We start from the raw sequence: 26,207 nt of genomic DNA on the forward strand, positions 1-26,207 counted from the left end.
AGTGCAGCCCTGCTGACACCTTGATTTCCACATAGCAATACTGATTTCAGACTTCTGGCCTCCAGAACTTCAAAAGAATAAAGTTCTGTTGTTTTAAGTCACCACATTTGTGGTACTTTGTCACAGCAGCCACAGGAAACTAAAATAGACATAATTTTTAGCCAACTGAGATGTTTAGGAAAAAACTATACAAAGAATTGATGACCATGAAAGACGATATTTAATTTGAGTCTATAGTCCCTGCTTGTATTGTCAGTGTTTTGATAGTTGGCGGAAGGCAGAGGGGAAAGTAAAATCTTTTTAGCTTTTCTGTCTTACATAAAGGAGAGTGAAATGGTATATTCTTTTTCTTTTTTTAACATCTTTATTGGAGTATAATTGCTTTACAATGGTGTGTTAGTTTCTGCTTTATAACAAAGTGAATCAGCTATACATATACATGTATCCCCATATCTCCTCCCTCTTGCATCTCCCTCCCACCCTCCCTATCCCACCCATCTAGGTGGTCACGAAACACTGAGCTGATCTCCCTGTGCTTATTATTTTTCTTAAAGTTGATAATTAGAGAAAATACCCATTTAGGAATATTTTTGAAAATGTTTAAAAATGCCTAAAGTAGAATTAAAAAACAAAATGTATACTTTGCGAATCACTGAAGGAAATGTGAAAACTAAGACATGTTACAAAGAAAAAGGAAATAGCAAGAAAACATAATAATCAAAAAGCATAAAACAGGTTGATGGAGATAAGCTTCTATTAGTCTCCCTATATTAGGCTCCTTTCACGTGAGACCCTCAGAGTCCTCCAGTGTGTCCTCAAATTTGGCCAGCTGAGGAGAAAAAGAGAAGGCATCAGAGAGTAGAACAAAACTTGTTTTAAGAGTCAGGTCTTCCTCCTCAACCCACTGAACAGAACACATTTCCCAGCTCACCTAATTATAAGGGAGGTTGTGCCTAGGTGGAAGAAGAAACAAGAGTTTGTGAACACATAACATCATCGCTGCTTCAAGAACAAACGTATCAATTCTCAAATGAGTATAAATTCACTTTTGTTTGGCCACTCCACAGTGCGAGGTAGAAGAAAATAAGAGGAGAAGAGGTGGTCCCTGGAGCTGGCCAGGGTTGTAGGAGCTCAGGATGGCTGGGGGAGGATTGAAGGATCAGCCAAGAACTAAGGTCAAGTGGGAGAACAGAGTGCAAGACTAAAATGCTGAGCTAAGAGTCTGCAAAAGGAGTGGGCAGAATGATGTGTGAGCATCCCAGCGGGAAGCCCCGAAATGAGGGCACACAGTAAAAGGGAGCATCTACTGTTACGTGTGGAGCTTTCACTGACAAACCTGTGGGCAGGGAGGGAGCTGTAAGGAGATTAGAGCTGGTGCACACAAGTTAAATTTCCATATTGCAAGCAAAAGAGTCTCAAGTTCGGTAAAGAAAAAAAAATGCTGCTAAACAGAAGAACAATAAAATATTAAAAAGTTGAGAAAAAGGAATAGCATGAGAACATACATAAATAAAAACAGGGGTCACAATATTGCTTTTCTCTTTTTTTTGTTTTACATCTTTATTGGAGTATAATTGCTTTACAATGGTGTGCTAGTTTCTGCTTTATAACAAAGTGAATCAGTTATACATATACATATGTTCCCACCTCTCTTCCCTCTTGCATCTCGCTCCCTCCCACCCTCCCTATCCCACCCCTCTAGGTGGTCACAAAGCATGGAGCTGATCTCCCGTGCTATGCGGCTGCTTCCCACTAGCTATCTATTTTACGTTTGGTAGTGTATATATGTCCATGCCACTCTCTCGCTTTGTCACAGCTTACACTTCCCCCTCCCCATATCCTCAAGTCCATGCTCTAGTAGGTCTGTGTCTTTATTCCTGTCTTACCCCTAGGTTCTTCATGACATTTATTTTCTTAAATTCCATATATATGTGTTAGCATACGGTATTTCTCTTTCTCTTTCTGACTTACTTCACTCTGTATGACAGACTCTAGGTCCATCCACCTCATTACAAATAGCTCAATTTCATTTCTTTTTATGGCTGAGTAATATTCCACTGTATATATGTGCCACATCTTCTTTATCCATTCATCCGATGATGGACACTTAGGTTGTTTCCATCTCCTGGCTACTGTAAATAGAGCTGCAATGAACATTTTGGTACATGACTCTTTTTGAATTATGGTTTTCTCAGGGTATATGCCCAGTAGTTGGATTGCTCGGTCATATGGTAGTTCTATTTGTAGTTTTTTCAGGAACCTCCATACTGTTCTCCATAGTGGCTGTACCAATTCACATTCCCACCAGCAGTGCAAGAATGTTCCCTTTTCTCCACACCCTCTCCAGCATTTATTGTTTCTAGATTTTTTGATGATGGCCATTCTGACCGGTGTGAGATGATATCTCATTGTAGTTTTGATTTGCATTTCTCTAATGATTAATGATGTTGAGCATTCTTTCATGCGTTTGTTGTCAGTCTGTATATCTTCTTTGGAGAAATGTCTATTTAGGTCTTCTGCCCATTTTTGGATTGGGTTCTTTGTTGTTTTGTTATTGAGCTGCATGACCTGCTTGTAAATTTTGGAGATTAATCCTTTGTCAGTTGCTTCAGTTGCAAATATTTTCTCCCATTCTGAGAGTTGTCTTTTGGTCTTGTTTATGGTTTCCTTTGCTGTGCAAAAGCTTTGAAGTTTCATCAGGTCCCATTTGTTTATTTTTGTTTTTATTTCCATTTCTCTGGGAGGTGGGTCAAAAAGGATCTTGCTGTGATTTATGTCATAGAGTGTTCTGCCTATGTTTTCCTCTAAGAGTTTGATAGTTTCTGGCCTTACATTTAGGTCTTTAATCCATTTTGAGCTTATTTTTGTGTATGGTGTTTGGGAGTGAACAAATCTCATACTTTTACATGTACCTGTCCAGTTATCCTAGCACCACTAATTGAAGAGGCTCTCCTTTCTCCACTGTACATTCCTACCTCCTTTATCAAAGACAAGGTGATCATATGTGCGTGGGTTTGTCTCTGGGCTTTCTATCCTGTTCCATTGATGTATCTTTCTGTTTTTGTGCCAGTACCACACTGTCTTGATTACTGTAGCTTTGTAGTATAGTCTGAAGTCTGAGAGCCTGATTCCTCCAGCTCCATCTTTCATTCTCAAGATTGCTTTGGCTATTCAGGGTTTTTGTGTTTCCATACAAATTGTGAAATTTTTTGTTCTAGTTCTGTGAAAAATTCCAGTGGTAGTTTGATAGGGATTGCATTGAATCTGTAGATTGCTTTGGGTAGTAGAGTCATTTTCACAATGTTGATTCTTCCAATCCAAGAACATGATATATCTCTCCATCTATTTGTATCATCTTTAATTTCTTTCATCAGTGTCTTATAATTTTCTGTATACAGGTCTTTTGTCTCCTTAGGTAGGTTTATTCCTAGATATTTTATTCTTTCTGTTGCAATGGTAAATGGGAGTGTTTTCTTGACTTCACTTTCAGGTTTTTCATCATTAGTGTATAGGAATGCCAGAGATTTCTGTGCATTAATTTTGTACCCTGCTACTTTACCAAATTCATTGATTAGCTGTAGTCGTTTTCTGGTAGCATCTTTAGGATTCCCTATGTATATTATCATGTCATCTGCAAACAGTGACAGCTTTATTTCTTCTTCTCCAATTTGGATTCCTTTTATTTCCTTTTCTTCTCTGATTGCTGTGGCTAAAACTTCCAAAACTCTGTTGAAAAAGAGTGGTGAGAGTGGGCAACCTTGTCTTGTTCCTGATCTTAGTGGAAATGCTTTCATTTTTTCACCATTGAGGACGATGTTGGCTGTGGGTTTGTCATATATGGCCTTTATTATGTTGAGGAAAGTTCCCTGTATGCCTACTTTCTGCAGGGTTTTTATCATAAATGGGTGTTGAATTTTGTCGAAAGCTTTCTCTGCATTTATTGAGGTGATCATATGGTTTTTCTCCTTCAATTTGTTAGTATGGTGTATCACGTTAATTGATTTGCATATTGAAGAATCCTTGCATTTCCGGAATAAACCCCACTTAATCATGGTGTATGATCCTTTTAATGTGCTGTTGGATTCTGTTTGCTAGTATTTTGTTGAGGATTTTTGCATCTATGTTCATCAGTGGTATTGGCCTATAGTTTTCTTTCTTTGTGACATCCTTGTCTGGTTTTGGTATCAGGGTGATGGTGGCCTCGTAGAATGAGTTTGGGTGTGTTCCTCCCTCTGCTATATTTTGCAAGATTTTGAGAAGAATAGGTGTTAGCTCTTCTCTAAATGTTTGATAGAATTCGCCTGTGAAGCTATCTGGTCCTGGGCTTTTGTTTGTTGGAAGATTTTTAATCACAGTTTCAGTTTCAGTGCTTGTGATTGGTCTGTTCATATTTTCTATTTCTTCCTGATTCAGTCTTGGCAGGTTCTACTATTCTAAGAATTTGTCCATTTCTTCCAGGTTGTCCATTTTATTGGCATAGAGTTGCTGGTAGTAATCTCTCATGATGTTTTGTATTTCTGCAGTGTCAGTTGTTACTTCTCCTTTTTTATTTCTAATTCTATTGATTTGAGTCTTCTCCCTTTTTTTTCTCGATGAGTCTGGCTAATGGTTTATCAATTTTGTTTATCTTCTCAAAGAACCAGCTTTTAGTTTTATTGATCTTTGCCCTCGTTCCCTTCATTTCTTTTTCATTTATTTCTGATCTGATCTCTATGATTTCTTTCCTTCTGCTAACTTTGGGGTTTTTTTCTTATTCTTTCTCTAATTGCTTTAGGTGCAAGGTTAAGTTGTTTATTTGAGATGTTTCCTGTTTCTTAAGGTAGGATTGTATTGCTATAAACTTCCCTCTTAGAACTGCTTTTGCTGCATCCCATAGGTTCTGGGTCGTTGTGTCTCCATTGTCATTTGTTTCTGGGTATTTTTTTATTTCTTCTTTGATTTCTTCAGTGATCACTTCATTATTAAATAGTGTATTGTTTAGCCTCCATGTGTTTGTATTTTTTACAGATCTTTTCCTGTAATTGATATCTAGTCTCATAGCGTTATGGTCAGAAAAGATACTTGATACAACTTCAATTTTCTTAAATTTACCAAGGCTTGATTTGTGATCCAAGATATGATCTATCCTGGAGAATGTTCCATGAGCACTTGAGAAAAATGTGTATTCTGTTGTTTTTGGATGGAATGTCCTACCAATATCAATTAAGTCCATCTTGTTTAATGTATCATTTAAAGCTTGTGTTTCCTTATTTATTTTCATTTTGGATGATCTGTCCATTGTTGAAAGTGGGGTGTTAAAGTCCCCTACTATGAATGTGTTACTGTCGATTTCCCCTTTTATGGCTGTTAGTATTTGCCTTATGTATCTTGGTGCTCCTATGTTGGGTGCATAAATATTTACAATTGTTATATCTTCTTCTTGGATCAATCCCTTAATCATTATGTAGTGTCCTTCTTTGTCTCTTGTAAGAGTCTTTATTTTAAAGCCTATTTTGTCTGATATGAGAATTGCTACTCCAGCTTTCTTTTGGTTCCCATTTGCATGGAATATCTTTTTCCGTCCCCTCACTTTCAGTCTGTATGTGTCTCTAGGTCTGAAGTGGGTCTCTTGTAGACAGCATATATATGGGTCTTGTTTTTGTATCCATTCAGCCAGTCTGTGTCTTTTGGTGGGAGCATTTAATCCATTTACATTTAAGGTAATTATCGATATGTATGTTCCTATTCCCACTTTCTTAATTGTTTTGTGTTTGTTATTGTAGGTCTTTTCCTTCTCTTGTGTTTCTTGCCTAGAGAAGGTCCTTTAGCATTTGTTGTAAAGCTGGTTTGGTGGTGCTGAACTGTCTCTGCTTTTGCTTGTCTGTAAAGGTTTTAATTTCTCCATCAAATCTGAATGAGATCCTTACTGGGTAGAGTAATCTTGGTTGTAGGTGTTTCTCCTTCATCACTTTAAATATGTCCTGCCAGTGCCTTCTGGCTTGCAGAGTTTCTGCTGCAAGATCAGCTGTTAACCTTATGGAGATTCCCTTGTGTGTTATTTGTTGTTTTTCCCTTGCCGCTTTTAATATGATTTCTTTGTATTTAATTTTTGACAGCTTGATTAATATGTGTCTTTGTGTGTTCCTCCTTGGATTTATCCTGTATGGGACTCTCTGTGCTTCCTGGACTTGATTAACTATTTCCTTTCCCATATTAGGGAAGTTTTCAACTATAATCGCTTCAGGTATTTTTTCAGTCCCTTTCTTTTTCTCTTCTTCTTCTGGAACCCCTATAATTCGAATGTTAGTGCATTTAATGTTGTCCCAGAGGTCTCTGAGGCTGTCCTCAGTTCTTTTCATTCTTTTTTCTTTATTCTGCTCTGCTGTAGTTATTTCCACTATTTTATCTTCCAAGTCACTTATCCATTCTTCTGCCTCAGTTATTCTGCTACTGATCCCATCTAGAGTATTTTTAATTTCATTTATTGTGTTGTTCATCATTGCTTGTTTAATCTTTAGTTCTTCTAGGTCCTTGTTAAATGTTTCTTGCATTTTCTCTATTCTATCTCCAAGATTTTGGATCATCTTTATTATCATTATTCTGAATTCTTTTTCAGGTAGACTGCCTATTTCCTCTTCATTTGTTAGGTCTGGTGGGTTTTTATCTTGCTCCTTCATCTGCTGTGTGTTTCTCTGTCTTCTCATTTTGCTTATCTTACTGTGTTTGGGGTCTCCTTTTTGCAGGCTGCAGGTTCGTAGCTCCCGTTGTTTTTGGTGTCTGTCCCCAGTGGCTAAAGTTGGTTCAGTGGGTTGTGTAGGCTTCCTGGTGGAGGGGACTAGTGCCTGTGTTCTGGTGGATGAGGCTGGATCTTGTCTTTCTGGTGGGCAGGTCCACGTCTGGTGGTGTGTTTTGGGGTGTCTGTGGACTTATGATTTTAGGCAGCCTCTGTGCTAATGGGTGGGGTTGTGTTCCTGTCTTGCTAGTTGTTTGGCATAGGATGTCCAGCACTGCAGCTTGCTGGTCGTTGAGTGAAGCTGGGTGCTGGTGTTGAGATGGAGATCTCTGGGAGATTTTCGCCGTTTGATATTATGATGTGGAGCTGGGAGGTCTCTGGTGGACCAGTGTCCTGAAGTTGGCTCTCCCACCTCAGAGGCACAGCACTGACTCCTGGCTGCAGCACCAAGAGCCTTTCATCCACACAGCTCAGAATAAAAGGGAGAAGGAAGGAAGGGAGGAAGGGAGGGAGGGAGGGAGGGAGGAAGGAAGGAAGGAAAAAATTAAATTATTAAAATAAAAAATAATTATTAAGAAAAAAAAATTTTTTAAAGAAAAAAAAAATGACGGATAGAACCCTAGGATAAATGGTGAAAGCAAAGCTATATAGACAAAATCTCACACAGAAGCATACACATACACACTCACAAAAAGAGGAAAAGAGGAAAAAATAATCTTGCTCTCAAAGTCCACCTCCTCAATTTGGGATGATTCATTGTCTATTCACGTATTCCACAGACGCAGGGTACATCAAGTTGATTGTGGAGCTTTAATCTGCTGCTCCTGATGCTGGGAGAGATTTCCCTTTCTCTTCTTTGTTCCCACAGCTCCCGGGGCTCAGCTTTGGATTTGGCCCCGCCTCTGTGTGTAGGTCGCCGGAGGGCGTCTGCTCTTCGCTCAGACAGGACGGGGTTAAAGGAGCAGCTGCTTCGGGGACTCTGGCTCACTCAGGCCGGGGGGAGGTAGGGGTACGGATGCAGGGCGAGCCTGCAGCGGCAGAGGCCAGCATGACGTTGCACCAGCCTGAGGCGCACCGTGCGTTCTCCCGGGGAAGTTGTCCCTGGATCCTGGGACCCTGGCAGTGGCGGGTTGCACAGGCTCCCCGGAAGGGGTGTGTGGATAGTGACCTGTGCTCGCACACAGGCTTCTTGGTGGCGGCAGCAGCAGCCTTAGCATCTCATGCCCGTCTCTGGGGTCCGCGCTTTTAGCCGCGGCTCGCGCCCGTCTCTGGAGCTCCTTTAAGCAGCGCTCTTAATCCCCTCTCCTCGTGCACCAGGAAACAAAGAGGGAAGAAAAAGTCTCTTGCCTCTTCGGCAGGTCCAGACTTTTCCCAGGACTCCCTTCCGGCTAGCCGTGGTGCACTAACCCCCTGCAGGCTGTGTTCACGCCGCCAACCCCAGTCCTCTCCCTGCACTCCAACCGAAGCCCGAGCCTCAGCTCCCACCCCGCCCGCCCCGGCGGGTGAGCAGACAAGCCTCTCGGGGCTGGTGAGTGCCGGTCGGCCCTGATCCTCTGTGCGGGAATCTCTCCGCTTTGTCCCCCGCACCCCTGTTGCTGCGCTCTCCTCTGCGGCTTCGAAGCTTCCCGCCTCCACCACCCGCAGTCTCTGCCCGCGAAGGGGCTTCTAGTGTGTGGAAACCTTTCCTCCTTCACAGCTCCCTCCCACTGGTGCAGGTCCCGTCCCTATTCTTTTGTCTCTGTTTATTCTTTTTTCTTCTGCCCTACCCAGGTACGTGGGGGGTTTCTTGCCTTTTGGGAGGTCTGAGGTCTTCTGCCAGAGTTCAGTAGGTGTTCTGTAGGAGTTGTTCCACATGTAGATGTATTTCTGGTGTATCTGTGGGGAGGAAGGTGATCTCCGCGTCTTACTCTTCCGCCATATTCCCGATTCCCCCCCCCCCGCCATCTTCCCGATTCCTCCCCCCCCCGCCATCTTCCCGATTCCTCCCCCCCCCGCCATCTTCCCGATTCCCCCCTGCTTTTCTAAATAAAGGTAAAATTCAAGGTTAAAATATATATATACATATTAAAAGGGACAGAGGGAATTATTTCACGTGATAAAATCTTAGTCCACAAGTGTGTCAACAGTCATGAATCTTTATGCACCAAATAACCTAACAAGAAAACTTAAAGCAAAATCTGTCAGAAAAACAAGAAGAAATTGACAGCCATAGGAGACTTTAACGTATCTCTCTTAATGGAGTAAAACAAATACAGTTAAGTCTTCTACATATAAACAAGTTCCGTTCTCAGAGCGCATTCGTAAGTCCCATTGTTCGTAAGTCCAGCAAAGTTAGCCTAGGTACCCAACTAACACAATTGGCTATAGAGTACTGTACTGTAGTAGGTTTATAATACTTTTCACACAAATAATACATAAAAAACAAACACAAAAAATAAGACATTTTTAATCTGACAGTATAGTGCCTTGAAAAGTACAGTGGTACAGTCCAACAGCTGGCATACAGGGGCTGGCATCCAGTGAACAGGCAAGAGTTACTGACCGGAGGAGGGAGAGGAGGTGGGCGATGGTACTGCACTGCTGTACTCTCTACAGTACTCTACAGTAAAGTACACAAAAGCACAACCACTTGTAGAGGATGCACGCACGTGACAATGTACACCAGACACGTGAACTAACATGTGACTGGACACGCAAATGCACATTCACATCTTTGAAAGTTCACAACTTGAAGGTGCATATGTAGGGGACTTACTGTAAAAAAATAGAACTAAACTGTAATTTGTTGTAGGTGATTTTACCATCTTTTGATTTGATATTATGTATCAGGCTCAGTGCTAGGTACTTTATATGTGATTGCATTTACAATAATCCTCTTGGCAACACTGCTGGATAGATGATGTTACTGCCGTTCTACAGAGTAATAAACTGAGGCTCTTTCAGGTCGCTCAATTATCAAGAATGAGTATTTGAACCCAAGTCTTTGACCTCGTAGCCATTTTGTTAAATAGCCTCTTCGGGAGGCAGAGCTTCATTTCATGGAAAACATTTCTTCCAAAAAGGATAAAGACACCTCTGCCCCTCACAGAGTCCCTGACACCTGCAGGGCAGGTTCTGGTGAACAATAGGCAGTCACAGAGCCTTCATTTACAGGGCGATGATAATGAGAAAACAAGTGGCGCAAGGTTACTCAGCAAGGAAGAGTGAAACACAGGGCAGTAGCTTCAGTGCTGCATCTGTACACTGCCCAGCCTCCCAGAACACCAGTCGCTGTAGCTTCTTCAGTGACTGAAGCCCAGGTTTATTCTTTCACTTAGGAAAATAACACAAGAAGAATCTTTCTGTCTTCCCAATACCAGCTGGCACCAGGAAAGGACAACCTCTATTTTTGCTCTAGACACCAATGCTTGCTTTGAGCTTTGGTCTGTCTTCTCAGTTTTTGCTCTTTGGATGGCACAATGCTTTAATTATTATTGTCTGCTATTATAATCATGGTTTAATTGTTGGTTTGCTGCACCGTGGCTCAGAGGGGGGCATTTTGTGAAGCAAGTATTATTCTCTTATTGTCATTTCCAAAGTCACTGAGGATAATTTAAGCTGCGTTCTCACTTGGGGACAGGAGTGATTTCTGACCCCTCCCCCTGCTACAGCAGCTGTTCGTTCACATGCCATTTTCCCCTGATGTAAAGATCCGCTTTAACACTCTTCCCGGTGCAATATCCATGTGTTCACGCAGTGGTGACAGTTGCTTCGAAGCACCCAAAGCCTTTTCATATTCTGGGGCCCAGTCAGAAGGCAAGTGAAATCAACATATAAAGATGCTGTGATTTTTTTCCTTTCTAGTTTTTGCATTTTTCTAATGTGTGACAGATACAGATGAACCACTTCTAAGTGTGGAAGTGGGCAGTACCCGAGAAATGCCCAATGTGTTAAAGTTTCCTTCAGACTGAGAGCTGAAAACCATAATCCCAGACTCGAGTTTGTCTTTGGACAGCACTTAAGGGGTGCAGCCCCCTACAATGACAATTTGATGCTCTCCTAGCTTTTTAGATGAAAGTTCTGGCAGTAAATCTCTTCCTGTGGTTGAAGCTGAGTGTCATAAACCTTACCCGCAAAGCCTGGGGGGACTCTTAGTGGTGGGCTGGTGGGCAGAGGTAAGGGAGTGAGGGCCAGGTGAGGGCTCCCTCACCTGGGGAGCTGCTGTTGGGACATTGTGGTGGAAGGTGGGACTCTGTGGAAACACCATGATGAAAAGGTGTACAGAGATCCCAGAACAGGGATGGCCCCATGGTCGGGGTGCCCTGCAGTTAAAGGGAGTGGCAGCCAATCTGACATGAAGACCCAGCTCCAGAGAGAGCAAGCAGAGGTTCCGGGCAGCCCCCAGGGGAATGGGAAAGAGGACCAGAGACCAGCGGGGCTCATTAGCTGAGCTGGCATACTTGTCAGTAGTGAAAGCCCAGGCTGTACCCCAGGCAGATTTAGGACACTGAGACCAACTCAAGGCCCCTCCTTTTTGGAAACGGGGCTCCCCCCTCTCTGCCCCCAGCCCTGACCCAGTACCGTGGAAAGGACCGAAGAGGCCATGCCTGCCTTGCCTTCTTCCACAGTTGGACATCATTGCCCTGCTGAGTCTCTCTTCTCTCTCTTATTTATTTATTTATTTATTTATGGCTGCGTTGGGTCTTTGTTGCTGCACGAGGGCTTTCTCTCTAGTTGCGGGGAGCGGGGGGCTACGCTTCGTTGCAGTGCATGGGCTTCTCATTGCGGTAGCTTCTCTTGTTGTGGAGCATGGGCTCTAGGCACGTGGGCTTCAGTAGTTGTGGCATGCCGGCTCAGTGGTTGTGGCGCACGGGCTAAGCCGATCCGCGGCATGTGGGATCTTCCAGGACCAGGGCTCGAACCCATCTCCCCTGCATTGGCAGGCAGAATCTTAACCACTGCACCACCAGGGAAGCCCCTCTCCTCTCTTGACTCCTTGGGCTGCACCTTTTTCTGGTTTACCTTCTACCTCCTCCACTCCTCATTCTTAGTCTCCTTCCCCTGCTCATCCTTAATGCCATGGATCTCCAGGACGCCCTTCTCTGTGTGCTGCCCACACTGATACTCATTGGGTGGGCTTGTCCAAACCCATGGCTTTAGGTCTCACCCACCTGCACCCATGCTCTCGTCCTCCTGAAGAACCTGTACTGTCCTGGGGGTGCCCGTCTCTCCATCCATCCGTGTCTTTGCGCAACCTCTTTTCTCTGCCCGGCATTCCCCTTCCTTCCCACACTCCTCGCCACCCCCTTCATCTGGAAAATCCTGTTCATCTCTTAAGATTCAGCTTAGTTGTTCCCTCCTCCGGGGACCTTGCCTCACCCCTTGGCCTGAGGTGGGACCTTCTCTGTGCGTATCTGTACCATAGTACTTATCACACCACAGCTAGGGGCAGAAACAAGCCATGTTCTTGTCTATATCACCAGTTCCTGGTGTGATATCTGCACCCACTGCCTACTGTTCATTGATTGGATGTGTGAATATTGGTCAGAAGACTTGTAGAGCTGTATTTGGAGAGTGTGAGACCATGGCTGCAGCATCCCCCTGTCTTCTGGCTTTAAACTAGGCAGCCATCTCTGGCCCAGGGTCTGTGCGGCTAGGTCCTATCTCTATGGTGGCGATAGGATGCCAAAGACATAGATTCAAGGGGCGGGATGTGGGCAGTAAAGAGAGATGTCAGAACCTCCAGTGAAATAGGAAGTATCTTCCTTAGCACATAGGATTTAAGTTGCCCGTCACCAAGTGGCACACACAGCACGGACTGAACTATGGGCGTCCCCGAAAGCTGATGAGCCATTCACTTACTCATCAACTCAGCCAAACCGGGAGCTTAGTGTGGGTCAGGCCTGGTGCTGGGTACCAAAGATACAAACACAAAGGAGACACAAACACAACAGTTAAGGAACTCAGTGAGACAGGTTATTCAGTGGATGACTCTGATACACAGAGCACACAGAGGAGCATCTCACGAGATTGGGGCCATGGGGAGGGCATGGAAAAGCCCATGGAAAAGCTTACCAACTGGAGGTGGGGATCTACTGGGACATGGTATTCAGGTGATGTATGAGTTTACTAGGGCTGCTGTAACAACGGAATGACTTAACAAAAATTTATTTCCTCACACTTCTAGAGCCTAGAAGTCCAAAATCGAGGAGCGGGTAGGGTCATACTGCCTCTGAAGACTCTAGGAAAGAATCAGTTTCATTTCCCAGCTTCTGGGAGTTGCCAGCACTCCTTGGCCTTCCTTGGCTTGTGGATGCATCACTCCAGTCTCTGCCTCCATCTTCACATGGTCCCCTTCCCTGCGTCTCCACGGTGCCTCTGTATCCAAATCTCCCTTTCCCTTCTCTTAGAAAGACGTCAGTCATTGGACTCAGGACCCACCCTACTCCAGTATGACCTCATCTTAACTTGATGACATCTACAAAGACCCTATTTCCAAGTAAGGTTACATTCACAGGGACCGAGTGTTAGGACTTGAACATATCTCTTGGGGGGAGACCATTCAAGCCACTACAGGTGGTGTGAGGGCACGTGTAGGGGTTGGAAACATCCAGGCAGAGGGAAGTCACTGAAGCCAGAGAAAAAGAAGAAAATGGGTAAAGAGTGAGAGGAAGAGGAGGAGGCAGTTGGGGCTATTCATGGAGGGCTTGGAGCATCCCCTAGGAAGCCTGACTTTATTCTGTAGGGAAAAGGGAATGACTGGTCAGATACGTGGTTCAGAAAGGTCAGCTGGCCCTGGTGGGAAAGGTGGATTGAAAAGGTGAGGGGGAGCTTGGGTGCACACTCTGTGTGCCTCTGTAATGCTGTTCTCTCTCTTTTTTTTTTTTTTTAAGAAGATGTTGGGGGTAGGAGTTTATTAATTAATTTATTTATTTTTGCTGTGTTGCGTCTTCGTTTCTGTGCAAGGGCTTTCTCTAGTTGTGGCGAGCAGGGGCCACTCTTCATCATGGTGTGCGGGCCTCTCACTATGGCGGCCTCTCTTGTTGCGGAGCACAGGCTCCAGACGCGCAGGCTCAGTAGTTGTGGCGCACGGGACTAGCCGCTCCGCGGCATGTGGGATCTTCCCAGACCAGGGCTCGAACCCATGTCCCCTGCATTAGCAGGCAGATTCTCAACCACGGCGCCACCAGGGAAGCCCCTGCTCTCTCTCTTGCAGTCACCTTCCTCTCTCACTTTCCTTGTGCTTCGCTTTTATTTCTCCAAAACTGCTTCAAAGACATCTCCTCCTTGAAGTTTTCCTTGCCTCTCTCAATTAGAAGAAGATGACGATGTAAAAGAAAGGCCTTTGGTCCCAGACAGACGTGGTTTGAATACACCCTCTGACCCTGACAAGCTGTTTGACGCCCCCCCCCCCACCCTCAGCAAGTCTCTCCAATTAACCCCTGGGACTTCAGTTTCCACATCAGCAAGATGGCAAAAATAGGCTCCAACTTACAGGCTTGTTATGAGGATATTAGACAATATACATGAAGCACTTGGCACGTAGATTTCCAACAAATGATTAGTTCTCTTCTTCGTCCAGTTATTTCGATAGCACTTTATTTATCCCACGCGTTCAGCACCTCCTGCACGTATTATTGTGTTGTGTGTGTCTCTTTCAATAAACAGCAGCAGCCTCCAGGGCAAAGACACAGCCTTCCATGTTTCGGCAGCTCTCAGCACAGAGTGTGATGCACATCAGGCCCCCTCCCTCTTCCGTGGCTATTGTTGTGTCTGTGGCCCAGAGAAACAAGAGCGCAAACGGGTGAGGCGTCAAGATGAAGGATCACCTTCTCACAGCACGGTGGGCGCAGGATCCTCAAATGATTTTCAGTATTTCAAAAGCCAGAAGGAGACCGGATGGTCACCTGCAGGGGAGCTGCGCAGGCAAACCAAATGTCTGCTTGGGCCCAGAATTATCCCTATCAATGAGAACCTCTAATTAGCATTTTATAGACTTTGATTTCTATGGGATGAAAAACGTCTTCAATAAGACTCTTAATGCATGTGGTCAGATTGGCAAAGCTTCACTGGCTAGCATCAAGGATTTATCATGAAAGAGGTCACTAGCACCTGTAGTAGCCCCCTAGCTAATTTCCCTGCATCCGACGTTGCCCTTGCCAGGCTGTTCTTATCTGGGCAGCAGGAGTGATCTTCAAATGAAAATGGGATCTTGTAAGGCCTCAGCTTAAAATCCTTCAGTGACGTCCCTTAGCCCATAGAATAAAATCCAAAATTTTCCCCGACCCACCGGGCCCCACGAGACCTGGCCTCTGCCTACCTCTCTTGGCCCAGGGACAGCCTCAGTGCCTTTCTGTTGCTCTGATGCTCCGAGCTGCTTCCCTTTCGGGGCCTTTGCTCATGCTGCCCTTTATCCACAGAAAACGTCCTCCCACCTCTTGTCCTGCCCTGGTGACTGGCTCCCTCTAAGCCTCTCCTCTTCCTTAGATGTCATCTCCATGGAGAGGCCTTCCTGGCCAGTCTGTCTAACCCGGTGACTCCATCTCAGCGCTCTACCGTTTCCTTCATCGCATTTGCCCACAGCTGGTAGTCTTCTGATGGGGTTGTGTGTGCAGGAGTATTGCCCGTCTCCAGAAACAGCTGGAAAATGACACCCTGTCTGTCATCTTCGCCATTATCTCCCAGCACCTAGCACACAGAAGGCATTTACATAAACGAAGGCAGTAAGAGGTCCAGAACTTCAGCTTCTCTCCTTTCCATTGCCAAGCTGCATGGTTTCTGCATACACAGGACCTCAGGCTCCCTCCTCTGGCCTCTGGCCTCGTCCTCCCACCTCTGTTGACCTCATCAATGCCAAGCCTTTGACTTTGTCTGACTAACAGATCAGTTAAGCTGAATGCAGTGAATTGGCACTTTTAATTAAGGGTCTTAAATCTCAGCCCTTTAACCTTGTGTATGATTGACATGTAAACTATTGATTACTGATGGGGCCTCTCTGGAGCAGGCCTGGCTCTCGGCCACAGCCTCTTCCTTCTGGAGGTGCAGGCAGCGTTGTCACAGGAGAGAGAGGAAGCGCCAAAGTCTGACCTGGACTGGAATTATATAATGTAATTCTGTGTCGCTCTCTGACCAGCCCTTGACCTTGAGCAAGTTACTTAACCTCTCTGAGCCTCAGTATTCTCATTTTTAAAGAGGGGAATGGTGCTACCTACAAAATAAAGATGCTTGTGGGGACTAAATGGGATAAGGTGAAATTGCCTTGTACACAGGGGTTGTATAAATATGTTTTCTTTCATTTCTACCTAGTGTACATATTCTCTTTTCACACTTCCCATCGGTCTGGTCCTTCTGGGATTTCATTTGTTCATTCTTCAATTCACTCACTCATCCATTCCATTATTCAACCTCAGGGACCTCAGTCGGTCTCTAACCAGAAGAGGATAAAACCCCAAGTCTGCTAGCTAATACTGATGTCCCTCTCTCAATCCAGCTCTGTCCCCATGACGTACTCATGCCACCCGAACTCCAGTGTGGGTGTCACCTGTCTTCCCAGGTGCCTTAACCTCTCCCCTGCCTCTGGGTCTTGTCCTGTGTTAGTACATCCAAAGAAAGCACCCTCTGGGCTTCCCTGGTGGCGCAGTGGTTGAGAGTCCGCCTGCCGATGCAGGGGACGCGGGTTCGTGCCCCGGTCCAGGAGGATCCCGCATGCTGCGGAGCGGCTGGACCTGTGAGCCGTGGCCGCTGAGCCTGCGCGTCCGGAGCCTGTGCTCCGCAACGGGAGAGGCCACAACAGTGAGAGGCCTGCGTGCCGCAAAAAAAAAAAAGAAAAGAAAAGAAAAAGAGAAAACACGCTCCCTTTCACGCCGCCCAAACTTCTAGCCTCGTCTCCTCCTGCCTTCCCTGACAAGCCTGGCGCACGAGAACCTCTCTTCTCTGAGAGCACGTCCGGCAGCACCACACAGCTACCGCTTGGTCTGCGCCTACAGGCGGCTGCCGATTTCCCAGTGCCTCACGGACCAGGAGGAAGCAGAGAAGCCAGGGGCAGCTTAGCACAGCAGGGAGGATGCTTGTTTGCTCCGCTTTTCCTGCGGAGCTCCTTCTCCCCTTCCAACCAAGTGTAGGACCCCAGTCTGTTCCCTCCTAAACGCCTTGAAGAGAAGCCTGTTTTCACTCGTCAGAAGTCCTTGGAGGAGAGGCCTGCCAGGGGGATGAGAATACAACCATTGAGGAAACCCACACAGCTCTGGTACTGAGGAAGCTCCACCTGTATCTATAAAAGGGTCTACCTAGGAAATCCAAGAGCTTAACTTGAAGCCTGTTAGAACTTAACTAGTGACTGAAAATAAGAAATACATGCACACACACATATACATATATATATCCAACAATAAATATGTAACTAATAATTAAATCCCGCTCACAGTGGAGCTGAAAGCCAAAAATTGAATTTAAGAGGAAAACCATAAAACTTTACCAAAGTACCTAAACTAACCCCTAAATAAGTTACCACATCTACAGTGTTCCTGGCTGGGGAAAGTAAGTAACGTAAAGATATCAATTTGCCCGAATCAATCAGTAAGTGTGTGCAGGGCTTCCCTGGTGGTGCAGTGGTTAAGAATCCACCTGCCAATGTAGGGGACATGGGTTCAAACCCTGGTCCGGGAAGATCCCACATGCCGCGGAGCAACTAAACCTATGTGCCACAACTACTGAGCCTGCGCTCTAGAGCCTGAAAACTACAACTACTGAAGCCCGCACGCCTAGAGCCCGTGCTCTGCTATAAAAGAAGCCACTGCAATGAAAAGCCCGCGCACCACAACAAAGAGTAGCCCCCGCTCTCCGCAACTAGAGAAAGCCCACACAAAGCAACAAAGACCCATCGCAGCCATAAATAAATAAATAAATAAATTTAAAATAAATAAATAAGTGCAATTTCAATCATAGTATCCACGGGATTTGGAGGAATTTGAAAGGATAAATTTGGGAAATTAGCTAAGAAATTTTGGGGGAAAATACGAAGGGGAGCTTGCCCTGTAAGAATATCAAAATATGAGACTGAAAACTGAAATCAGCCGAGTAGCTGAGCTTCTGGTACCACAAGTATTTAGAATCCCGTCACGGCAAAGGAGGAAGCCCTGGAACAGAAGAGAGTCTAGACTCAGACCCATGGCCGAGGTTTCAGACCCGTTGAGAGAGAGAGCCTGGATTATCCAGGCACAGGCATCTTCAATCAGGTACTCGTGAGCACTATGAGAAGGGTCAGGCATGGCCCAGGCCGTGGGGCTACCAGAGTGAAGAGGACCTGCCCCCATGCTCGTGAAAGTCATGCTCTAGCTGGGGAGAGGAGTAGTAAACAAATAAATAAAGTATAGACTGTAATAAATGCTAAGGAGGAAAGAAGCAGAGCATCTTGATAGAACATGGAAGAGGCTACTTTAGGTAGGTGGCGAGATAATTGAGGGTCCATTTGGAAAAAATAATGAACCAATAAACCTCAACAAATGAAACTACACAACTGCTGAGAAAATATTAAAGTTTTGCTTTTTTTTTTTTTTTTTTTTTTTTGCGGTACATGGGCCTCTCACTGTTGTGGCCTCTCCCATTGCGGAGCACAGACTCCGGACACGCAGGCTCAGTGGCCATGGCTCACGGGCCCAGCCACTCTGTGGCATGTGGGATCTTCCCGGACCGGGGCACAAACCCGTGTCCCCTGCATCGGCAGGCGGACTCGCAACCACTGCTCCACCAGGGAAGCCCTAAAGCTTTGCTTTTTAATCATATAGGGAAGAAGAGGGTTTGCCCAAGCGTACCATGACATCCAATATCCTTAAAGGAAAATATTAACATTTGATTACATAGAATGAGTAACTTCTATACCAAAAAAGACACCATAAACAAAATTTCAAGGAAAAAGAGATACCAGCTGCTGGGAGAAAATGTCAGCAACAAATATGTAAAAGAGAAATAAAAATATATAAAGATAATAAATAAAAATTATAATGTGTGAACAGAATTTAAAAAGACAAATAACTCAAGCTGGGTAAAGGATGTGAAGATATACAAATGACCAATAAATATATGCAGAGATACGCAACCTTACTGAATTATCTAAATTTAAAACACTAGTGAGATTCCATTTCGGTTTAGCAGACGGGCAAGTATTTTAATATAGAATATATTTACATTGTAATATCTGATGTTGGTAAGGTGAAGTTTAAAGAGAACAGTCATATGAATACTGTTCAGGGGGAATGTAAATTGACACAATCACTTAAGAGAATAACTGAGCAGGATTTATCAACAACTTTAAATATATTGTATACCCGTCCCCCCGACCAAAGTATTCCTACAAGCCAACTGAAATATTAACATAAATGTGAAACACTGCATAAAGATGGGAATGTTCCTTGCAGTCATATGTGAAATAGTGAAATATAGCAATGTACATTTCTACAGGAAAAACATGAAGTAGATGTATATCTCCATTATAGAGTATTAAGTGAAGAAAGTTGCATAAAACTATGTAAAATATAGTCCCATGGCGGAGGTGGGGGGAATTTATGTGTGCACATTGAAAAAAATCTGGAAGTATTTGCACCAAACCTAATATCAAGTGGAAAGTTCTAGAGAACAGATTGGTTTGTGTGAGAGAGACTTCTTAAAAATTCAGGACATCTGTATATTGTTAGCCTTTTTCTGCCTTGAGCATATCTTATTTTTATAATTTTAAAAGACATTTTTAAAAGGATATAGTGATAAATGGATTGGATCCTGGAACAGAAAAAGGGCATCAGTGGAAACACTGGTGAAATCCAAATCAACGGGAGTTGAGTTCATAGTAATGTACCATGTTGGTTTCTTAGTTGTGACAAATGTACCAGGGAAATGGAAGGCATTGACAGTGGCAGAAGTGGTAAGGGGTCTATAAGAATTCTCTGTATTATCTTCGCAACGTTTCTGTAAGCCTAACATTAATCTGAAATAAAAAATTGATTAGGAGAGAGAGACAGAGAGACAGGCTGGTATCCAAGTTCTGCTCTGGGAAGTGGAGGTGTAGGCTCACCCTTACCCCCACTGCAGCTGGACCAGCTTCCCGAAGATCCTGCCATAACCCCTGACCTTTATTTCCCCCACACACACCTTTTTTAAGACTTAAATTTTTAGAGCAGGCTTACGTTCACAGCAAAGCTGAAAGTACAGAGATTTCCCATTCACCCCCTTGCCCCACACCTGCACAGCTTCCCCCATTATCAGCATCTCCCATCAGAGTGGTACATTTGTTAGACCTGATGAATCTGCATTCATTGACACATCATTATCACCAAGAATCCATTGTTTATATTAGGGTTTGCTCTTCGTGCCCATATTCTATATGTTTGAACAAATGTGGAATGACATGTATCCATTATTACAGTATCATAAGGGTATTTCCACTCCCCTAAAAATCCTCTGTGCTCTACCAGTTTATCCCCTCTCCCTGACCTAGCCTCTGGCAATCACTGACCTTTTTACTATTTCCATAGTTTTGCCTTTTTCAGAATGTTACGTACTTGGAATCATACAGTATGTAGCCTTTTCAGAATGGCTTCTATCACTTAGTAATATGGATTTAAGGTCCCTCTATGTCTTTTCAAGGCTTGATAGTTCATATCTTTTTAGCACTGAATAATATTCCATTGTCTGGATATACCACAGTTCATTTATCCATTCACCTACTGAAGGACATCCTGGTTGCTTCCAAGTTTTGGCAATTATGAATAAAGCTGCTCTAAACATCTGTGTGCCAGGTTTTGCGTGGAAATCAGTTTTCAGCTCCTTTGGGTAAATACCGACGAGCACAGTTTCTGGATCGTACGGTAAGAGAGTGTTTAGTTTTGTAAGAAACTGCCTAGCTGTGTTCGCACGTGGCTGGTCCATTTTGCGTTCCCACCAGCAGTGATGAGAGTCCCTGTTGCTCCACATCGTCATCCGCATTTGGTGCTGTTCTGAATTCTAGCCATTCTAATGAGTGTACACTGGTATCTTATTGCTTTTTTCATTTGCATTTCCTCGGTGACATACGATGTGGGACATCTTTTCACATGCTTATGTGTCATTTGTATATCTTCTTTAGTGAGGTATCTGGTAAACTTTAGCCCATTTTTGTTTTATTTTGTTTTTCGCTGTACGCCGGCCTCTCACTGCTGTGGCCTCTCCCGTTGCGGAGCACAGGCTCCGGACGTGCAGGCTGAGCGGTCATGGCTCACGGGCCTAGCCGCTCCGCGGCATGTGGGATCTTCCCGGACCGGGGCACGAACCCGCGTCCCCTGCATCGGCAGGCGGACTCTCGACCACTGCACCACCAGGGAAGCCCTAGCCCATTTTTTAATCATGTTATTTGTTTTCTTACTGTTGAGTTTTAAGAATTCTTTGTATAGAATTGGCTCTCCGTATCTGCATGTTCAGGATCCACAGATTCAACCTACCTCAGATGGAAAATATTTGAAAACAATCCACAAAGTTCCAAAAAGCAAACTTGAATTGGCCATGCACAGGCAACTATTTACATAGCATTTACATTATATTTACAACTATTTACATAGCATTAACATTGTATTAAGTATTATAAGTAATCTAAAAATTATTTAAAGTATACAGGAGGGTGTTCTTTGCAGATACCAGGCCATTCTGTATGAGGAATTTGAGCGCCCTCAGATTTTGCTATCTTGTTATCTTTTGCAGAGCAGCAATGTTTCATTTTAATGAAGTCCAGCTTATCACCTGTTTTCTTCGTGGATTGTACCTTTGGCATTGTATCTAATAAGTTATCACTATACCCAAGGGCATCTGAGTTTTCCCTTATGTGATCTTCTAGGAGTTTTATAGTTTTACGTTTACATTTAGGTCTGCGATCTGTTTCGAGTTAATTTTTGTGAAGGGTATAAAGTCTGTGTCTAGATTCATTTCTGCATGTGGATGTCCAGTAGTTTCAGCACCATTTGTTGAAAAGACTATCTTTGCTCCTTTGTTAAAGATCAATTGACTATATTAATATGAGTCCATTTCTGGACTTTTGATTTATTTGTCTGTTATTTCACTGATATCACACTATCTTGATTACTGTAGCTTTATAGTAAGTCTTGACATTAGGTAGTGTCAGTTCTCCAAATGTGTTCTTCTTCAATGTTGTGCTGGCTCTTCTAGGTCTTTTGCCCTCTCCACATAAACTTCAGAGTCAGTTTGTCAACATCCACAAAATAACTTGCTGGGCTTTTGACTGAGTCTTTGTTTTTTTACCTCTATCCTTTATCCCCAGATCCTGCCTTCTCAGCATCCCCTTCCAATTAGAGTGATATGGATAGGGGCTCAGGAGTGAGGCCTGGGGACTGCCGTGTAGAGTGGAGGAGATGGGTGGGGTTTTACAGTGGCAACAGGAAGCTCCACAATAATAAACAGGATGCACAAAATCTACCCTCCCTCACCCTTGTTCCCATTTTCTAGTGACCTCCAATGCGTGGAGCAGGCTGGATGGAAATTGAGAGGATAATTCTCTCTAATCCTCTTCCTTCCTGCAAGTCTTTCTTAGGTGTATGACTTTGCCTGACCGGAAGCGCCTGGAAAGAAGGGGCTGAGCCCCGAGTGACCACCTGCTTCTTCTCTCCGTTCAGACTCCACTTCCTGGTCTTTGACACGGAGGAGCTCCACGACGTGTTGCGCATCTGGGATGGGCCTGTGGAGAGTGGGGTTCTGCTGAAGGAGCTCAGTGGCCCGGCCCTGCCCAAGGACCTGCACAGCACCTTCAGCTTGGTCGTTCTGCAGTTCAGCACCGACTTCTTCACCAGCAAGCAGGGTTTTGCCATTCAGTTCTCAGGTCTGTGCCCACCTTCCGCCAGCCTCCATCCATCAATCCTGCCGTAACCCCCCTTCCTCCTCCCGCAAGTCCCTTCTTTCCTCTATCTCTCCACTCGGGTAAAGATATTTATTGAGCATTTGCTCTGTGCCTGGTCCATGGGTGGTGCTTGTTCTGATATCTGTGCCGAGCTTACCCTGAGTGGAGGGGAGACAGGTAGGTGAATAAACACTGACATACAAATCAACAAGTATCTGGAGGGAGAAATGTGAGCTATAATGGTCACCTTGGAGCATCAAGGAAGATGTTCCAGGAAAGGTGATGCCCAAGCTCCAACCGGAAGGGTGAGTAGAAGTTACAGAAGAAAATACAGTATTTCAAGGAGGGCATAGTCAACTGTGACGTGGATTTAGAGTTGCCATGGAGTTGGACTTGGAGGATTCGTGGGTCCTTATTAGATGAGAAAGAGAGAAAAGGGCATCCTGGGTGCAAAGAGCGTGTGAATGTGTGAGAGGCAGGATAACAGGCTCTGGAAGTGGAGGGTTGTCCACTGTGGCTGAAACGTGGAGAGTGGGGAGGGAGGCAGGGGAGGGACAGCTGACACTGGCTTGGAGCACAGTCACAGAAGAGCTGAGCTGACATGTCACACACTCTTGTTCTTAGTCTGGTGCACGTCTCCATAAGGACCGGAAGCCAAATACGAGTCATCTAAATTCAATTAATTATGTGCTGCGATAGCCAGCTATGGAGGAGCGTGACAGCGAGCTACCAAAAATGGGCAATGCTCAAACATCCAAGTCCCAGTACTGGCTCGTTTCTATGATTGGTCCTGCCTCTCCCTGCGATGCATCATCTCATCTCCTCTGAAATGCCTCTTCCACCACTCATCTCCCTGCACGAGTGACTCTGCGTCGGTCTATGCTTATGTTTATTATACAGCAGCTGTCTTCATTACCATCTCCTTACTCCACTGTGTGTATGTGAGAGGGGGGTTGCCATGGTGATGCCAGAGCGAGGCTGTGTGGCACCTGGGCCATGGCTTTGCCTCCACACTCTCACCTGGTAGGTGCGTCAGCTAAGGGTGGTTGGGTATAGCTCTAGCACCAGTAAGGCTGCAATGGCATTACAGAGCCTACTTCTAGCTCTTTCCTGCCTCTGTCTTCCCCATGGAGACGAGCATTTAGCAGCGTGTGTGGTAAATGAGGGTCTCCAGGATCATGTTCCTGTGTACTCATGAACTTGCCCACTTAACGCTCATGCCGGCTGCCGGCCTCTCGAGGAATAGCTCCTTGTGGAGTTCATTGGGAGTCTTCTGACTGGAAATCCCCGCACCCATTCACCCATGGAGAGGGTCCCCGGGAACCAGTGAGTAACATTGAACTCACCTAAGGTTAGGGTCCCACTGCGGGGCGACAAGAGAGTCATTTTAGATAAGCATTTCCCAACATCTGTTCCCAGGAGTTCCATGGACAATTAATTGGTATTTAAAGGAAAAGGAAGTCTGTGTGGTCACGTCATGTCAGGAAGGTGCTTAGGTTGAGGCAGACCTAAAGAGGTTATCTGTCATTCGGAGCCTCCGGATTCGGAGGGCATTGTTCTGCTAACGCAGATGCATTAGGAAGGGGTCTGGTAGGTCACAATTCTCAAACATATTTCATCATGGATGACTTTTTTCTAGGCCATCTCAAGAGACTAGCATTTCATGGAACAAACTTTGGAGACTGCTGGGATAAGCAATAGAAGGATCTCCCAGCAGTAAGGAGAGTAGAATGCTGAAGAGACAGCTCAGTCCACTCGCTGCGGGGAGGAGAATTGGGAATAATTAAGCCAGACACGTATTTTCTCTGTGCTCAAGCTGATGGGTATGGCTTTAAAAAAGGAAAAAAAAGAGCCCATCATCGTACCGGCAAATTCCCCCGTGGACTTGCATTATCTGACCTCCAATGTGTCCTTGCAGTTGCCACGTGGGACAGAGTCTCTGGGCGCTCTGGTGAGGCAGGCCTTCGCCCAGCAACTTCAGCTGCTTTCTCATGCATTGCCCAACTCGTAGAAGCCCTATCGTCCTTCAGGGTTCATCTCAGATGCCACTTCTTCCTAAGCTCCCCATTCAGAACAAACTGCTGTTGCCGATGGCACCCCCAGCACTCAACTTCTGTTTCTTCAGCACGTTGCCAATTCCAGGCACCTGGCCTTGCCTGGGAGCTGGCCACTTATTTGCCAGCTCACAGGAAGCTCTTAGAGGGTAGGGGCCACCTCATGCCCATCAGACTCCCGCACAGCGTGTGTATGCAGCAGGAGCTCACTCACCACTTACTGGACCTCTGGGCACAGGAAGCCTTGAACAAATGAAAGGGTGTTTTCCTCTAACACAAGAGTTGCTTTGGGCAAGCCACCCTGAACATCACTTAGGCCTACAGACAGGGGAGTGGGCAAAACTACCTGGCCTGGTGTGCTGGTGTACCCGAGGTTTGGAAAAGGTCACCTTCCCTGTTGCTGTCATCGCTTAGCAAATACCAGCACTACTCTAGGGAAGGGAGAACGGCTCACCCCATGTTAACATTATAGTGTGTGTTTGACAGGGGATTGTACAGAAATGCCAGGGATGGCTAGTGCAGGCTTGGCTTTATTGAGTAAACATGACTGTGTAACATCTAACATCCTGTGTGTACTACGTGGATCCAGCCTCTCCCTGGAGGCTTTGCCAAGCAGCTCACATTCAGTAGCATTAAGGGGAGAAAGTGAGAACGAAGAAAGGTGAGCGGGAGCAAAGAAGGAGAGGAAAGCGTAACCACTGCCATCTATAGAGCCGGCACCACCCTAAACTCTCTACAACGTTATCTCTTATAATTTTCACAAAAACCATAAAGTACAGGCATCATCATTAATCCATGTTGCAGATGTGGGCTCTGAGGCCCAGAAAGGTTTCTCATTCAAGGTCATCTAGTTAGTAAGTAGCAGAGCCTGGGTCAAAACGCCTGTGTCTGATTCCCAAACCTAGGCCCTTAATCATCGCATCCCATTGCCTCCCCTATAAATAATCTTTCTGAGTATGGTCACAACAGTGAGCTATTTTTCTTCCAGGGAATCATTTACATGTGTACGCTGTAAAGCTAGAGATGAAAGCTAAGTCTGTTTTTAATTGGGTAGTAAGAAGATTGGTTCTTGTTTGACTTTATAAATTCAGTAAGTATCTGATGGTGACAGTTTGTGCATTTATTTATTCACCCAGGAAATATTTACCGAACACCACTGTGTGCCAGGTACCACTCTAGGCCCTGGAGATACAGTTGAGATCAAAACAGCCAAGGTCTCTATTCCTGTAGAGATGCACAAGCGATCTACACTAAAGAGGCAAACACATGAACTAGCAAGATGATTACAGATGGTGTTATGAAGAGAACAAAACAGGATAATGTGACAAATTTGATGGAAGGGGGTTAAGGGATGAGCCCAGAAGGTGACCAAAGAGGCCTGTCTGAGAAGAGGATGTTGGAGCTGAAAACTAAATGACAGGATGGAGCTGGCATGGGAAGATGTATGGCAAGAGCATTCCAGGCAGAAGGGCCAGCAGGTGCAAAGGCCCCTGGGGGCAGGGATAGGGGGAAGATGGAGGGGGCTAAGCTGGCTGTATTGGAAGGAGATTTTACCAATGTGCCTGGAGCATAGTGATAGCAGATCAGTGAGGGT

General features: G+C 45.0%; 1 protein-coding gene across 1 annotated transcript in view; it reads left to right on the forward strand.

Moving 5' to 3' along the window:
- CSMD2 (CUB and Sushi multiple domains 2) overlaps positions 1 to 26,207 on the forward strand; it is a 192,550-nt gene that overhangs the window by 50,592 nt on the left and 115,751 nt on the right. The window contains exon 9 of the mRNA XM_089914073.1: positions 22,339 to 22,541. Coding sequence (XP_089770199.1) covers positions 22,339 to 22,541 — 203 coding nt within the window. The remainder of the gene's footprint in view (positions 1 to 22,338; positions 22,542 to 26,207) is intronic.

Source organism: Delphinapterus leucas, chromosome 1 (assembly GCF_059928025.1).
Source record: "Delphinapterus leucas isolate spDelLeu-1000000601 "Yukka" chromosome 1, BTC_Dleu_Yukka2, whole genome shotgun sequence".
In the NCBI taxonomy this organism is placed as follows: Eukaryota; Metazoa; Chordata; class Mammalia; order Artiodactyla; family Monodontidae; genus Delphinapterus; species Delphinapterus leucas.